The sequence below is a fragment of the Pelmatolapia mariae genome, linkage group LG22, assembly GCF_036321145.2.
Source record: "Pelmatolapia mariae isolate MD_Pm_ZW linkage group LG22, Pm_UMD_F_2, whole genome shotgun sequence".
NCBI classification, from domain to species: domain Eukaryota; kingdom Metazoa; phylum Chordata; class Actinopteri; order Cichliformes; family Cichlidae; genus Pelmatolapia; species Pelmatolapia mariae.
The window spans coordinates 34,796,402-34,813,357 of NC_086245.2; the positions used below are offsets into that span (position 1 = coordinate 34,796,402).

The following is a 16,956-nucleotide window of genomic DNA, read 5'->3' on the forward strand; positions in this document are numbered from 1 at the left end:
CAAGTGGGTCGCTTCGGTTGGTCATGTTTAATCCTTAAAGGGAGAAACAGTGCTGCTCTTCATCGGTACAGAACACAAACCACAACCAACATCCATCTAAACATGTCTACATGTGGAAACAACTTTCTGAGCGTCTGAGCGTGGCAGCAAACACCAGAGCGGCCCTCGGGTCCGAGCGCAGTTATCCCAGTGTTCGAGTGACTGCTCAGGAGAATCAGCGCTGTGACAGAGTATGAAAACCTTCAGACAGTCAGACTTTCACTTCAATATGTGAATGAGTTTAAGCAGAAATGGGTGCTGGTAAACGTTAGCTTCTCTTTCTTCTCAGCAGCACACAAATACTGAGAAGTGCACCCGTGCAGCCTGTAAACTATGACTGCTGATCGGTGCGCTGGCTGCAGCTTGCAACACTAACTGGAAGTTTAATACAAGTGGAAATTTACACTGACACCACTGACTGGGAATCATGCTGACACATTTCATCTAGTAGTTAAGTATTAATGCCCATCGTCAAGCACGGGCTAACTATTCAAAGAGGAAACACTAAATGTGCTACTGCCAGATCTGATTATAGTCAGGCTAAAAGATAACTTAAAAATACAATAAACAACATAATGTCAGGATTTAAGACTTCAGTTCCAAGATTAAAAAACAAATCCCCCTCCCGGATCATCCAATCAGCAGCAGCTCGGGCGACTATGTGGCGTAGCGTTTGGTCCACTGTTTGGCTATCCTGTCGTGTTCAGGTCTGTTTGTTGTGTACTGTGTGGCGATGCTTCCAACCAGAGGGTCAGCTGTCAACAAAACAACAACACGTTACTTTATTTACACACCTCCAGCTGGGCTGAAAAACTACAGCAAAGTACAGCTTTACACAGACCTGTGTGTGGGTCACAGTTCTGTTTGGGATGAAACCGGTCTCTCTCACACACACAGGCACACACACACACACACACACACAGCTATCTTAGTGAGGACCTTCATTGACATAATGGTTTCCCTAGCCCCTAACCATTAAAAATGAATGCCTAACCCTAAACCTAACCATAACCTAATTGTAACCCTGACACTAAAACCACATTTTGAGCCTCAAAAAGGCTTCAAACTTGTGAGGATCGGTGAGTGTGTCCTCACAAGTATAGTAGAATGCAGATTTTGGTCCTCACAAAGATAGCTAGACAGGAACACACACACACAGAGGCTGTAGTAACAGCAGTACATGCTGCAACCAACCAACTTTTCAATCCGCACGCCTCAAGATGATGGACGCGTTCCTCAGTTGAATGTGGTGTGTGTGTTTTTTTGTTGTTACGTAGAAGCAAAAACCCTCTGGCCCAGGACACTCCACAGTGCTCACCGTGGACACGGACTGGTCTGAAATACTGCTTTACTGAGCGCTCACAGCTGGTCACATTTATTCTACCATTGAAACTACACGTCGTGACTGATGTAGAACGTCTTATCTGCTTGTGGCTCAAAACAGTACTTCCCACTGCACCACCATGCCACAGGAGTTTAACCTGATTCGTTACATTGTACCACAGCTTCCTTTGAATTCCTACATGTATAAAGCATGAAAACAGCATGACAAAAGGTCTTTATTCATTTTAAAGCTGGATCACATAAAAATGGTCCTATTTTCAGTTTTTATGTGGCAGCTGTTGAACACACCGTGGGAGTATCAGGAGCAGAGGACCCAAACACTGAAATTCATGGAACTGCACATTATGTTAAGTACAAGAGAAGCTTTCCTAATGCGACTGAGGGCGAATGAGAGAAACAGCATTGCTGTCGAGCTTTTCAGACGTGCTGATTCATTTGACTACGGTAAAGCTGCAGCAAGCCGCACATGCATCTAAACTGATGACTCTGCTGCCAACGTTAGCGCTCTGCTGTTGCTGCTGTATGTCAGAGTAGAAGCCACAACTGCAATGAAGACACTGGCCTCATCGATATCTGGACAGGCTTGGATCTGATCCATGTACCTGATCGATGCTTCGATATCTCGGTTTTGTAAGTCTAACCGAATTTGTGCACGTGAGGCGCTCACCTGGGTTGCAGTCAGTGAGCAGGGAGCAGATGGACAGTAGGACCTTGGAGATGGTGAGGGCAGGACTCCAGTTGTCCTTCAGGATGTCCAGACAGATCACGCCCTGACTGTTGATGTTGCAGTGGTAGATCCTCGTACGGAACGTCACCTGATCACACAGGTAGAAAGCACAAGTTCATGGGTTTAACCAAACTCCATAAAAATACAGCTCGTTATAATCAAGTCTCACTCAAGAGTCAATATTACAGAAGAGCAGCAGCTCGTGGGTTTAAAGGCCCGCACAAATTTCTACATGCCCCCCCCCACACACACACACTCTTTGAAAAGAGTTACACATATGACGCTAAACTGTTTCCACATGAGGTCTGAAACTTAGTTAAGCTGCTAAAATTCATGTAGCTACTCTCCACAGGACAAAGGCGCCCTCTAGTGAACAACATGAAATAAAACATTAGTTCATGTCTTTTGAATAGCAAGCATTCAGAGTTTCACCTTGGGTGGTTTGAAGGGGTAGTCTGGTGTGAAGGCGATGTCCAGGAAGAACACTCCCCCCTCGTACACGGAGCCTGGGGGGCCCAGGATGGTGGACCTCCACTCATAGATGTTGTCTCCTTTAGGGCCGGCGCTGGAGAACACAATCAACAAGTACTTAGTCGTACTTCAATGACACACAAGCTCAGCACTGTGAGGTTTTATTTCAGTCTTCACTCTGGGTCAGAATGAAATGAAACAGTTACTTTGAAACTAAAACTTCACGTACAGTAAAGAAAGTATCACTGCACAGTTTACCACAGTGTGTTACTCAGACACCCCACACCTTCAGAAATGTTTGTTCATCTTCGTTTGGCATCAGTTTTCTTATACACCAAATGTGACACACACAACAATATCATCTTCCTGGCACTTGAAAGACAAGTTCAACAAACACTACTTTAACAGTGAAGTCAGAGCACGCCCACACTGCACAGTTTCTCCACTCATCAGGAACATACCTCTGACACTGGTACCGTGTGTTTAAAGGCTTATGACTTCTATAAGGTTTGAAGGTGTGTATTAAATGGTCACAGGAGGGTGGCACCTGCTCGACTCTCGGGCATGTCTGGGCTCGTCTCTGCCTGCACGAGGCAACGTAAATGCACAGCACTGTTGTAGCAATGATATCGCCACATTTTTATATCACGTAAAAATGTATACTGGTGTTTTTGCAGAGGATGTAAGATGACACAGCCGTAATGTACGGGTCCTGGAAAACACCTGAAACATCAGTGGGACCACCGACTAAGCATCAGTAATGACCGAGGTTATGAAAAGACGATATCCAACCATCACACAGTGTCGTTCCTCGTTATACTTCACACCAACAGGCTGGAACAAACACTCGGCATCAACTGTGTAACTTTCAAAATGACAGACGTGCACAAACCACAGGCGATCAAAAGAAATAAACACAGGCTCATGTGAGGAGGTGGAAAAGACCACGAGTCAGCTCGAACTGGGCTGACATGCAGGAAGTGTTGTTTCATCTAAAAGCCCTGTTTTTAATTCCTCTGTAATCCCCACATCACATCACTGCTCGTTACAACCATATGAGTCATTGTGTCAGTAGACTGGGAAATGATAAATGGACTTCACATGGCTGTGCAGATAACACAAGGACTGAGCAGTAGATGGGATTCTCGATCCAACAGCAGCTTCTGTTAGACTCTTTAACGCTGGCGGTGTTTTCACATCACTGGATGCCTGACGGAGTAATACCAAATACACCTCACAGTTTGCCTTTTCATTGTAAGACGGTGCCTAGGACGTTCGACGCACACATGTGGAGAAAAACACGATTTGTTTCATGGAAAGCTACACGCAAAACACAAACGAATATTTAAATGAACCAATATTGACACACGGTCATTTTAAAATCATGTGATGCACAAATCAGATTTCAGGGACATAAACAGATTTCGTCACCGCGTCTGTGTTCTTGGTGGCGACAGGAGAAAGAAATGTCAGGCAGTGCTGCGAGTGCTGACAGATACAGTACAATGAAGGGCCGGCCATTTATGTGTCGCTCCTCCTTCCTGACCTCAGACCAAACTAAAAAAAAAGCTATTAAAGAAAGAACAGGTAAAGCAATGAGTCAAATATTATTAGAGCTAAATTAGTTAGCTCTGAGCACAGAGAGCATTTTTGCCTTCTTGCATGATTCTGCAGTCTGAACACAAAGATGTTTGCTTTATTCTTAAATGAAAAGACGCGACGTTTTTGTCTGTGACTTGGAATGAGGGAATCAGACAGACATCATCTGAAGCATTGCAGCTATAATCACACAGACTGATTATAAGGCAGGAAATTACAGGAGACAGGTGAGACAGCGAGTGCAGGTAAAAAGAGAAATCTGCTTTAACATGACAGCTTATGCCACCACCAACCCTCCAATCAGCAGATGACCTGCTCTACCTCCTGAGCTACAGCCACCCCCATAATCACTCAGATCACCGCTGCCTCTTTTCCACGAGCACCTACTCAGCTCGGCTGTGCCGTCATTTGTATGCAATACAACACAGCACAGGTAACGCAGTATTTGCTGTTGGACTGTCCCTTGTTGTCATACCTCATCGTTGGACATGGTTTGACATCAGGGTTCCAATCATACGACTCATATAACGTAACAGGACTCCACTACAGCTCTCTTTACAAGGCCCACTGCCTCAATATTTCAGCATGACTGCTGTGAAGGCAGAGCAGAGCAACACATTTATCAAGCAACACAAACTGAAACCCATCGGTGAAAGCTGCAGTATTAACTGATGGCTAACGTCTGATAAACGCTGGTTATGAATAAATGTTGGGAGGAGTTATTGTATGTCATTGAATAATCATGTCTCTGACTCAGCCAGCTGAAATGACCAAAAACCAAAGCTGACACCCGTGCTCTCCAATCAAAGGTTGCACAAATGATTGTCTCTGTTTCTGTGTGTGGTATGCTTTTTGCTCTGAAATTCAGCCGAGTGGAATTTTCAAAGGAAAACTTTTTTTAAACAAAGAAGCTTTAAAAAAACAAACAAAAAAACCAGCACATATTGATGTGTCATCCGGGAGGACCTGTCTAACCTCTCCAGGGTATCGCCTCATGCTGCCAGTAGTGACCCTGACCCTGGCCAAATATGAAACTAGTGAAAAGACATTCAAAAGGTGAGGAGTGGAAGCTTGTCAGTGGGCTCCACCTGTACAAGCATTCCTGTTTGGGGATGTCTCATTGTTGCAGCTGTTGTTATTTCCATTAACACTGAAACTGACTGACAGCGTCCTCTGCTACTTAACTGACCAGATCAATATCCTTTAACTGACATGAGGCATCAGTCAAGATCCAGATTGTGCCAACAACAGATATTCTATTACTTCCTATTAGGGCTGGGCGATATGAGGAAGATCTATTTTTAGGCTTTATCGCGATATATATCAAGATATCTTAGAAATATGGTATCTAAGCAGATTCTTCCTCTGGATGGCATTACCTTGGCCTCCAGTAACACTCTGAGGAACCTTGGAGTCATTTTTGACCAGGACATGTCCTTCAATGCACATATTAAACAAATATGTAAGACTGCTTTCTTCCATTTGTGCAACATCTCTAAAGTTAGAAATATCCTGTCTCAGAGTGATGCTGAAAAACTAGTTCATGCATTTATTACTTCCAGGCTGGACTACTGTAATTCTTTATTATCAGGATGTCCTAAAAACTCGCTGAAAAGCCTTCAGTTAATCCAAAATGCTGCAGCAAGAGTCCTGACAGGGACTAGAAAGAGAGAGCAGATTTCTCCTGTATTGGCTTCCCTTCATTGGCTTCCTGTTAAATCCAGAATTCAAAATCCTGCTCCTCACATACAAGGTCTTAAATAATCAGGCCCCATCTTATCTTAATGACCTTGTAGTACCATATCACCCTATTAGAGCACTTCGCTCTCACACTGCAGGCTTACTTGTTGTTCCTAGAGTATTTAAAAGTAGAATGGGAGGGAGAGCCTTCAGTTTTCAGGCCCCTCTTCTGTGGAACCAGCTTCCAGTTTGGATTCAGGAGACAGACACTATCTCTACTTTCAAGATTAGGCTTCAAACTTTCCTTTTTGATAAAGCATATAGTTAGGGCTGGACCAGGTGACCCTGAATCCTCCCTTAGTTATGCTGCAATAGACGTAGGCTGCCGGGGATTCCCATGATGCACTGGGTGTTTCTTCTTCACTCACTATGTGTTAATAGACCTCTCTGCGCTGAATCATACTTGTTATAATGTCTTGAGCCCCACCACCTGCAGGGGGCAAAGGGGGTGAGCTGCAGTTTAAGCCTCCATCAAGTCAAGATTTGATGTAAATATCAACATGTGTGGTAACCACAGAAACCTCAGAATCTCAGCTAAAAGCTCATATAAACCATTTCTACAACCACCAAACAGTTAAAGAGCAGTTATGTTTTGCAACACGTATGTAAACACAAACAACAAAGCCATGAACTCTTGACTTCATGCAGCCAAAAAAGCGGCACGTTGTCTAAAAGCTGAGCTCGCCCAGATTCCAAAACTGCAGGTTTCGTCACACTCCGACCAAAATTCACTGAACCAGCAGCAAAAGAAGAGCACAAATATACTTCACATTTGATAAACAATAACGTGGACTCAGCGATAGTCGTCGTAGTTTGTATCACAGCTGGTTTATTTAAAGTAGAGCTGGGCGATATAAGATTTTTTCATATCACGATATGTTTTTTTCATTTCAGGCGATAACGATATATATCACGATGTAAGCCAAATAACTATATTTGTAAGATTTAAATGTGCCGTTGCTCACAAGTAAAATGTGAAATAATCTGCAGCTTGTTTTGATTTAAATATTTATTTCCCATAATAAGTTCAACAGGGTAGATGTACTTAAGGAACATGAGACTTTTTCAGATAAATAAAGGCAAATATTGCAAACTACACAAAAGGCAGCCGCTAAAGCGTTTAAGTTTCAAAATAGAACAAACAAAACAAACTACTAAATTGTCAATTCCACTTAGAAACAAAATATTAATTCTAAAAATAAATCTTAGTTTGTTTTACAGAAGAACAGACAAAATTGACTAACTTTTGTCAATATCAAATAAACTGAGAACTAAAAGGAAATTCTCAATCTCTCCTTGTTGTATAGCTTAGCTTTTCAAACAGTTTTAACAGTGACTTTAGTCTGACAAAAGCCAAATGACGAATTAGCGCTTTCAGCCAGAGATTGAGCATGCACCGGTTTATTGTATTTCCAGACTTGCTTTTGGCACAATTTACAGTGCGCGCTACTCTGTTTTTTGTCAGACTTGAAATAGCCGAAATACCTTCACACTACGGAACTTCTATGGCCCTTCCGTTCGACAATCTCTCCGGCATTGGAGCCATCATCTGTTTTCTCTTCGGTAACCTTCGCTCACGCTCTCGGTTGATTTTTCTCTAGTCGGCAAACTCATTTCCTCCATTACCCGGGCGGCACGGCGGCTGGCTGCTTCCCAAACAAATACACATGTGCGGCTTGGCACTTGTGCTGTACGTAACAAGTCACGTGATGTGACGCTGCGGCTGTGATTGGTTCGGCTCTGCGCTACTTAATTTGGATTGGCTGTTCTTCTTTTTTTTTAAGAGGACAAGAGAGATGAGGTCTATCGCAATAGTTTAATTTTTCTATCGAGAAAAAGTTATTTCGCAATACATATCGTTATATCGCCCAGCTCTAATTTAAAGGTTTCTTTGGTGTGTGGTAGTGGTGCAACGGATCAAAAATCTCACGGTTCGGATCGGATCACGGTTTTAAGTCACGGATCGGATCAATTTTCGGATCAGCAAAAATAGAAAAAAAAGAAAAAAATTCGACTCGCCATTTACTTATTTAAGTATTTTTTGCCTATTAAAAAACATTCAACTGAAGACTCATTCCACGCACTTATATAAAAACAAATTAAGGTGCAATATGGACATTGTGGACCATGCTGGGCAGCCTCTGCATCCTCTGCACACGGCCATAAACAACCAGAGGAGTCTGTTCAGTGACAGGTTGCTTCTCCCAAAGTCAAAGACCAGCAGACTTAAAACGTCCTTTGTCCCACACGCCATTAAACTGTTTAACTCCTCGCTGGAGGGGAGAGGGAGGGGAAACGGGGACAGAGGAGGGGGGAACACGTAAGCTGTAGTGCCTTTTCACTGTGCAATAGTTTTTGTTAATATCCAACGGTGTAATAGACTCACAATACTTGAAATGTGCCGTTCCCTTGTATTCTTATTCCTATTTATTCTATTTATCCCTTTTGTATTCTCTATATTTATATATGTGTATATTTGGTATATTTCTGCTCACATTCTGCAACTTCTGTCGGTACTGTGCTACTGGAAACTGAATTTCCCGGACGAACCCACCCGAGGGATAAATAAAGTTTCATCTAATCTAATGTAATCTATAGGGCAGTGCAGGGCTTTGTATCTACCACTCCGCTGTGATATAACGAGCGGTCACGGTCACGTGGCTTTCCGTTGCCCCGGAGGTCCACCCATTTGTAGTTAGAGCAACAGAAGATGCCTGGGACAGTTCAGCCATAACTTTAAACTTCTCCTGCTCATACATGCTTGGAACGATCTTGTGTCTGAAGTGGACGCACAACGAGATATCATAGCGTGGCTCAAGCACGTTCATCACAGTTTAAACCCCTTGTTTTGAAAAACGGAATACGGCCTCCCGTCTGCAGCTAAACACCCCAGTAGCTTCTGTAATAGCTTTAGCCCGGTCGGACTGGGCAGCAAAAGGCTGCTTAAATGCCGCAAACTCCTCTGCTCCGCTACTTGGACCGCTAGCGTGGGCCATAACTACTGCTTGACAGACTGACTACGCGCACCATACACATACTTCGGATCACCGTGGAGTGGGATCGGTTCGAATTTCGGATCAACTGTGATCCGTTGCACCACTAGTGTGTGGGGAGACGTTCACGTTTAAAACTGTCTTCATTTTGCAGTGGATGACTTTTCAGCTGGTGGAATAATTTCGTGGTGCTGCTCCCTTTTGCAGCAATAGTTTCACAGCATATTTTGCAGATTGTCGCATTTTGTTCGACATCAAAATCCAAACTGAGAAACGCGTGCTCGCAGGGTAGAACATTTTCTGGTTGGGAGGGGGGATTAATTGATGCATTCACAGCGTGTGGGAGAAGAAAAAGCCTCACAGTGAATGACGTGCAGAAAGCTTAATATTTCCATGGTAACCTATACTCAATGGTTAGGAGAAAGCCATAGTAACCATCGTGATACATCGAGTATATTCGATACATCACACAGCCTTACTTCCCACTAAATCAACCAGACTGAGGTTTCTTAAATGTACAGGTGAGGCTGCACCTCCTCTTTGTGAACATAAAGCCCACTCAGTGCTTTGTGTGGGCAATAATACTCCATCACTGTTGTCATTCCTTTCAATATGGGAGCCCTTCTCTGGTGACCTTTCTGCACACATGCACTGTAAGAACGTTTCAGCTGTTTCGTGTTTGTCTTTAACCTTTAACAGACATGCAGCCGTCTAACCAACACTGAGCAGAGGACAACATACTGGAAACATCCACAGCACACACAATGACCTCCCGATCTATAAAAACTAAAGTGTCTCCACACTGTGTGAAATCAAATTAATAAATCAGACAGTAGTAGGCTGTTTAGTGTATGCCACAGAATGTAACCGATTCCAGACACAGGTCCCTGTTTCATCAATTTATCTCCTCTTAACTGTTGGAAGGAAGGAAGGAAGGAAGGAAGGAAGGAAGGATGGACAGATGTGTGACTGAACTGACAACTTGTTTTTAATCACCTATGGGATGAACATATGAAGTGGCATAGGGATTTTCCCTGACTGCAAAATAACAGGATCACAAACTAGACAACATCAGTGTGTGTGTCTTACAAAGTAAATACAACGCACAGGTCTCTTATTATGGCCACGTTCCCATATGACAAATATCCGGCGGATGGTTCAAAGGTTCCAGAACAAAACCGACTGCAGCACCTCGATTTGTTTTTTTGGTGTTGGAAAAAATGCAACAGTGGCTGTGTTAGCGAGCGCGCCCACACGCAGCATTTCTGCAATCTCAAGTGTCTGCGTAAACAAATGAAGCCGAACACTGACATCATCACAGCTGAGAGTATCCTGGGTATAGACTGAACCGCGTGCTTGCTTTCACTGCACTAACAGCACTGTTAGTTGAAAACAACGCTGCATATGTCGCTTCTCTCTCAATAACAACTGAAATCAAGAAAGGCCAGGATTATGATATCAATACTGTCAACACTGGGAAAGGAAAAGCTGGAACGGAGTAATTCATGAGCTGATGAATTAGTAAAAAGTGTGGAGAGATGCTTCATTTGGCAGGATGAAGCCCTAATGCAGTTCATTCATCCAGACAAATACTGAGCAAGGCTGATGGTCTCCCTCTAATTAGTTACATCTGGGTAATGAATAGCATTACATAAACCTCCAATAAACCCTGAAGTGATTCAGTATCAGTGTGTATCTTGTATCAGGCTGTGGTCCTCTGGCATTGTTACCCTGTACACAGCCTTCTTGTCACACTCAAAGCCCACGCTGAGGACTGTTCCCTTTTCCCAATATTCCTGCCTCAGCACAGAGTCCACATTAATCAACGCTCATGTTTGAATGAGCCTCTTACTCTGCTCAAAACTTTGCTCGCTCTCTCAGAAACACTGTAATAAGCTGCCTGACTGAGACAGTCCAATGACTGCAGAGAGGAGACTCAATGCAACAGCTCCACGCTCCCTACAGTACCTCCAATTTAATCTAACGGCATCAGCCTGTAAATGTTCTCTCAGTGCTTTATGAAGATGATGCAAAACGAATATCATGTTGTAGCGCTGATACTGCCTCACTGAAAACGATTCCAGAGTGATACATCATCCATCCTAAAACAAAAACTCTATTTTAGGCTCAAATAAAGTGGAAATCAATAATTGAGGAAAACGTCCAGACACGTACAGCCTCCCATCGAACCCACACAGGCTCCAAAACTCTTTCACAGGCTATAAAAGCTTTCAATACCTTCTTAAAAGCATAAATCAAAAAAGAACGTGCCTGTTTACTTTTGACCACGAGTACACCTACAGTAGTACAGCACTACTGTAGGTGTACTCATTAACTGTCCCATCCATTTCCTTCCATCAACAAGGGGAGGATGGAGCGCCGTATTCATCCTTTATCCACCATCCCTCCCTGCACACGTCCAAACCACGTCACCTCTAATAGGGTCTCTGAAATGCTCCACCTGAGCTGTCCCTCTTAAGCACTTCTGTCTAATCTTGTTCAGTCTGTAAATCTTAGCATCTTCAACTCTGCTACTTCCAGCTTCGCCATCTCCACCTTGTAAACTTTCTCTTTCACAGGTTTTTAAACCCACCTCCACTTCCTCTACTGCTCGCAGCTTGGCTGTTATAACCGTCTCCCTCTCATGTGCCTCCGCCTGTACGGCTCTCTGCTCACTACAGACCACAAGCATCACAGCCTTCTGAGAGTCCTCCCTGACCTCATTGTCAACCTGTCCATCACCACTGCAAACAATGAGGTGCTCAGGGTCAATCCGTGATTTAATCCCACCTCCATCTTAAACCCATCTGTCACTCGCAGCACACTCAGACCTTCTCCATGTGGAAAACAAAAGGTATCTGAACAAAAGCTGCCAAATGCTCAGATGTATTTATATGGCTTCTAAACTGCTTATATATTTAATGCTCAGATTATTGATATACCTTTATTAGTCCCACAAGGGGAAATTTCATTATCCGTCACACATACATGTTACTTGGTCCAAAGAAGGTATCAAAACCCAGCGGCGTCAGCTGCTGACAGGTTAGAGGAAGTGAAAGTCTCCATGTGCAGACTTATATCTGTGCAGCAGCTCAGCACTGCTTTATGAGGCTGTCAAAGGTGAAGGAAGTGGAAAGACTGGGGAGGAGGCTTTTTTATAGCTGTAGAGAAACTGTTGAAGACACGTGGACCGAGATGGCCACTGTTATTAAACAGAGGGCTCATGTACATGTGGCTCACATTAGGAACTGCCTGTTTCTGTAGCTATGTGATTAGGAGAACCAACAAGACACAGAAAATGTTAAAATAAATCATTACCAATCCTCTGCAGCACTAAATACCCTACTGTACACAGCTTGAAACATTCCTCAGCTTCCCTGTGCACTGACTATGGAACGTCAGGAATCTGGCAACATCCCAAGAGGAGATATGATGTTTGCAAGCACAAGACAAGGACGAGAGAAAAGGGTGAGAATTGGGAAGTAAGCACTAAATCAAAGAGGCAGCATGGAGAAAAACAGGAATGAAACAGTGAATGAAACCAGCACAGAGCAGGAGGCAGTACGCCTGTGACGGCTGCAGGGCTGTAGTAAAGGAAAAGGGGGCGTGTGCAGGACTCCCAGTGGTCAGTGTCTTATTGTTAACAGAGGAGTGCTGACGACGAGGGAAACTAGTCACAAGACTTCTCTCCAATGTCCATTTTAAGAGGGGAAACGGGGTTCTGACAGAAATGAGACGACAACCAAAGTGACTCAACAGCATGTGAGCAACATCTGCAGTGCACAGCTGGCTCATACTCTGATGAGCAGATTCCAAATGAAGCAGGAAGAACCCAAACCTACTGATCATGATGTGCAGGAACAGTTTTTCTCTAAACTGTGAAACTGAACAGAATGATTCAGTCTGAGAGGACACACACACGCACGCCACACGCACGCATGCCACACACACACACACGCACGCACGCCACACACACACGCACGCACCACACACACACACGCACGCACGCCACACGCACGCACGCCACACACACACGCACGCACGCCACACGCCACACGCACGCACGCACGCCACACGCACACACGCACGCCACACACACACACGCACGCACGCCACACGCACGCACGCCACACGCACGCACGCCACACGCACGCACGCACGCCACACACACGCACGCCACACGCACGCCACACACGCACGCCACACGCACGCCACACACACACGCACGCACGCCACACGCACGCACGCACACACTCATCTTAAATTTGCTCGGTCCGGTGTGAACAATGTCGCTGATGTCACTAAATAGAGTTCTGTCTGAAAAAATAAAAGTTTCAAAATCATTTCCATCTTCTAAAGACAACTAAAGAGAGAACAGCAGCAGCTCAGTCAAAACAAAGACGGCATTGTGACAGATTAGAAGCTAATCTGAGGAGCACGGTGAGAATGTTAAACACCACTCAGATTTTCTTCTTCATGTTTTGTTCTCTTTGACGTGCTTGGCCCTTCATTTCTATACAAAACGAAATAAATAACTTGAGGACTGAACCTGCAGTAAATCAAAGGATGATGTTGAACAGCCAAGAAGCCTGTGAAGGAGCCTGGGAACATTACTGATCACTACCTAGCCGGACTCTGGGATTCAACCTCGCCCAAGACTTTTAGTAGATGCACCTGTGGTATCAATTTTAAACACTTGAGCTAAAAGCATTCACAAACTTGGTTGTCCAGGTTGTCCACCTGGACGCCCAGCAGAGTCCCCATCCCATAAAAAGCTTATCACATCCTCAACTCACCGGCTGAAGCACAATGGAGATACTGGTGCAGGCTGAACAAAGACTGGTTCAGTGCAAGTGTGGGCTAATCAGTTTGATGAGCTCTCTGGATATTAAAGGAACAGTGGAAACATAGTTTAAGGGTCAGTGGGTAAAGAGGTCTTGTTATGCACAAGTTCAGTGTGTTGGATGTGAGCTGTTCCACATTTGCTGTTAGAAGCTAATCAAGGCTTTTGTATTTGTCATGTCTTCTATCTCTGAACTGCAGGTTTACACCAACTTCAACTACAGCCCATCAGCCATTCACAGCTGAGGGGTAAAAACAGCTTAGGAATAAAGAAAAAGTATTTCTACAAGAGATGCTGGAAGAAGAGTATGAGAATAAGGAAGAGGAATATAACACAGCTTTACTTATGTTACAGATAATAGGGGAGCAAAGGGATTTTACTCCTACAACAGCTCCAACTACAGGTCATGGTCAGTCGCATAACTAAGAAAGCAGAAAAAGGAGCCAACATTGTACTGAAGTTAACATGCATTGTGATAATATGTTTGGTTTATGAGGAGTCGAGCTATTTTCTACTTGGTTTGTATGGAAAAAACAAAAAAACAAGGGGTACAAGGGTCTCTCTCACACACACACCACACACACACACGTACCTGGTGAAAGAGCCTGACTGCAAAACCTTGCCAATAACACCACCTTGCCTTTAATGTCCAGATATCATGACTGCAGATACAGACATGAACCCCTCCTACATGAACCCCTCCTACATGAACCCCTCCTACTTGAACCCCTCCTACTTTGCAGCCAATAACCTGCTGGGAGAAGCTGTAAAGGGGGCATCGAGTCAGCCAGAGCCTCGTACCTTCCAACACCTGGCTCGGCTCGGAGTACTTACTGTGTCAACAAAAACAAAAAACCTGTACTGGCTTCACTTCAGCGGCACAGAAGAATCAATCCCATGATGATATGCCTAACAAACAGACTTAAGGAAGCTGACTGAAACTCCTCGGCAGCATACAGGATGTTAAATAATAGCAGGAGACTTCCAGTAGCTGCGCCACATGCAGCACATGCTCATCATTCACTTTTGCAGCACCTGCCAGACACACCGCATTTGGCAAACAAGCTGTTCCACCAGCAGGACACTTGAATCCCCACCAGGAGCCTGTTCCTCCAGACCTCTAGGTTCCACAGATGTACACCGAGCAGACGTAGATAAAGACCCCCACCTGGACAGCTTTTGATTTTCCCTCCAGTCAGCTAGAAAACAGTCTGCTTTCAGTGTAGCCTGGTTATTTTATTTTCATTTTAAATGACTCAGCGTTTTCAGTGATATTCTGACATAATCATGAGGTTAGAAGTTGGTTTTTCTTGTTCAACAACCACAAATAAGACCGTTAAGAAAGAGCACTATATCAGGATCTAATTAGGAAGTGCTCACCAATCATTTGTTAGCCCACAAACAGGTCTTATTTTTATTCCACTCTGGCAAACAGACGTCGACATGAACATGACTAAAGAATTCTGTGCACTGAAAAACTAACTTGTGACAGATCATAAAGTCTTTATTCGAGAAGATAACCGACCACAGCGCCACTGAAACACACGTCAGTGAGCCAGGTGTTACAAATGACTCACCTGCAGTTTGGTGGAGGGTCCAATGTGATGTCAGCCAATTCCTTCTGAATTCTGCAAAATCAGATCAGAGTCAGTAAAATGCGTTACTGTAAGTCCACAAAGAGGAATGACGATAACCAGAAACAAAGCTACTCTGCAAAAATCACCACAAACCGACGCCTGTAACAGTCACGTCAAACTTTCCACCCTGCCAGCTTATTTTTGTGTGACATCACAGGCACCCGTAAAGCTCTTCTACTCCACCCAGCATCACTGCACTCACCTCTTAGCACTGGTGGACAGATGTTTGGAGGTTTTGCTCATGCTGGCTTTACTGTCCCTTTTCTTTGGGGGGTTTGCCTCCTGCTGTTGCTGCTGATGGGTCGAAGAGGAAGAAGAGGAAGAGCTTGTGCTGGCACGGGAATCTTCATCCGACATACCGAGCCTGGGAAATGAACATTAATTTTAAAATGATATTTCATAATAAAACGAAAATATTCTGACGTATTAAAATCCTGCTACTACAGCTGACACTGCCCACTAACACGGCTGCCACTGAGTTTAAGCTCTAACTGCACTGAAACATAGAAATGTTCATAGGATACATGCGTTAACTGTAACAGGTTGGCGTTTTCTATCTATATACTGTAAAGCTATAGTGTGCAGCCATGGCTGCTTCCATCACATTACGAATCAGGCCTGGAGCAGACACTGGCCGAGTAAACTGGTTGGACTAGTTTAAATCCTCCCCATGTGAGGAACACTTCCCTCTGTGACCTTAGCTAATGTTGGCTGTTATTTTTAGCTTGTTGGGCTGCGACAAAGGAAACCATCTGATGGAGCAGTTGGGCCCGGCTCTGGTCAACACCAGGGACCAAAACACCACCTCACACCGACCTGTGGGTGGAAAAGCAGAAACGCATCGACGGGGCGATGTCGCAGTCGAACCCCGATGCTACACCTCAACAATGTTCAGCTGCGGGAAACTTTCGGATAAAGGAGTCAGGAAGCTCCTTCGGTGCTGTCAAGCTGCTTCTCAGGCCTCACATTCCGACGTCAGAAAGAAACAAACAGAACCCGCCGTTCGCTCAAAGCTTTTCCTCGCATTTTTAAAGCTACATCCGTCGACACTGACCCAGCCACAGGATGCACACAGTCCTAAACTCTCCTCTGACGATTAAAGGGCGCATTTGTCAAACTAACGCCCTCCGCAACATACACACGACACACAGTGTTACAATATTATGAGCCGTTATACAAATATCTCCTGTTAGATACCTTTCTTTGTGTGTGTGTGCAAAGCCTATGCGCGCGTGCCTCCGCCGCCTGACTACACTCGCCGCCGTCAGGTTCACGCGCTACAGTACGGAAACGGAAGCTTCCGGCCGACGTCTACAAAATAAAAGCACATTAAACTCATGGAAATAATTGGTCACATACAATGACTGTAGAAAACACAAGAAAATGCATCAGCACAAGAACAAGATAGTACATATTTATCCTTAAAAGTATAATACCTTATATGACCCTTTCAAAAATGATATTAAAATGAAGATGATAAAGATACAAAAGTTGTTGTATTGTTAATTATTATTATTATTTTATTCACACACCTCTATTATTCACGGGGCCCACTTTACTACA

The 16,956-nt window shown here is 44.2% G+C and overlaps 1 protein-coding gene across 2 annotated transcripts; it reads right to left on the minus strand.

Moving 5' to 3' along the window:
- Positions 1–27: 27 nt before the first annotated feature.
- Positions 28–16,664, minus strand: ube2e1 (ubiquitin-conjugating enzyme E2E 1). 2 transcript variants are annotated; one of them, XM_065471476.1, is made up of 6 exons: positions 16,210–16,573; positions 15,596–15,757; positions 15,334–15,384; positions 2,543–2,675; positions 2,051–2,198; positions 28–794 (listed from the first exon to the last, which is right to left on the minus strand). In XM_065471476.1, the coding sequence occupies exons 1-6, from the start codon at positions 16,233–16,235 to the stop codon at positions 697–699; spliced, it is 618 nt and encodes a 205-aa protein (XP_065327548.1). In that variant the 5' UTR covers positions 16,236–16,573; the 3' UTR covers positions 28–696. The 2 variants fall into 2 exon arrangements, with proteins under 2 accessions (XP_065327548.1, XP_065327549.1); XM_065471477.1 differs by lacking the exon at positions 16,210–16,573 and adding an exon at positions 16,591–16,664 and having other exon boundaries at positions 31–794.
- Positions 16,665–16,956: the final 292 nt, after the last annotated feature.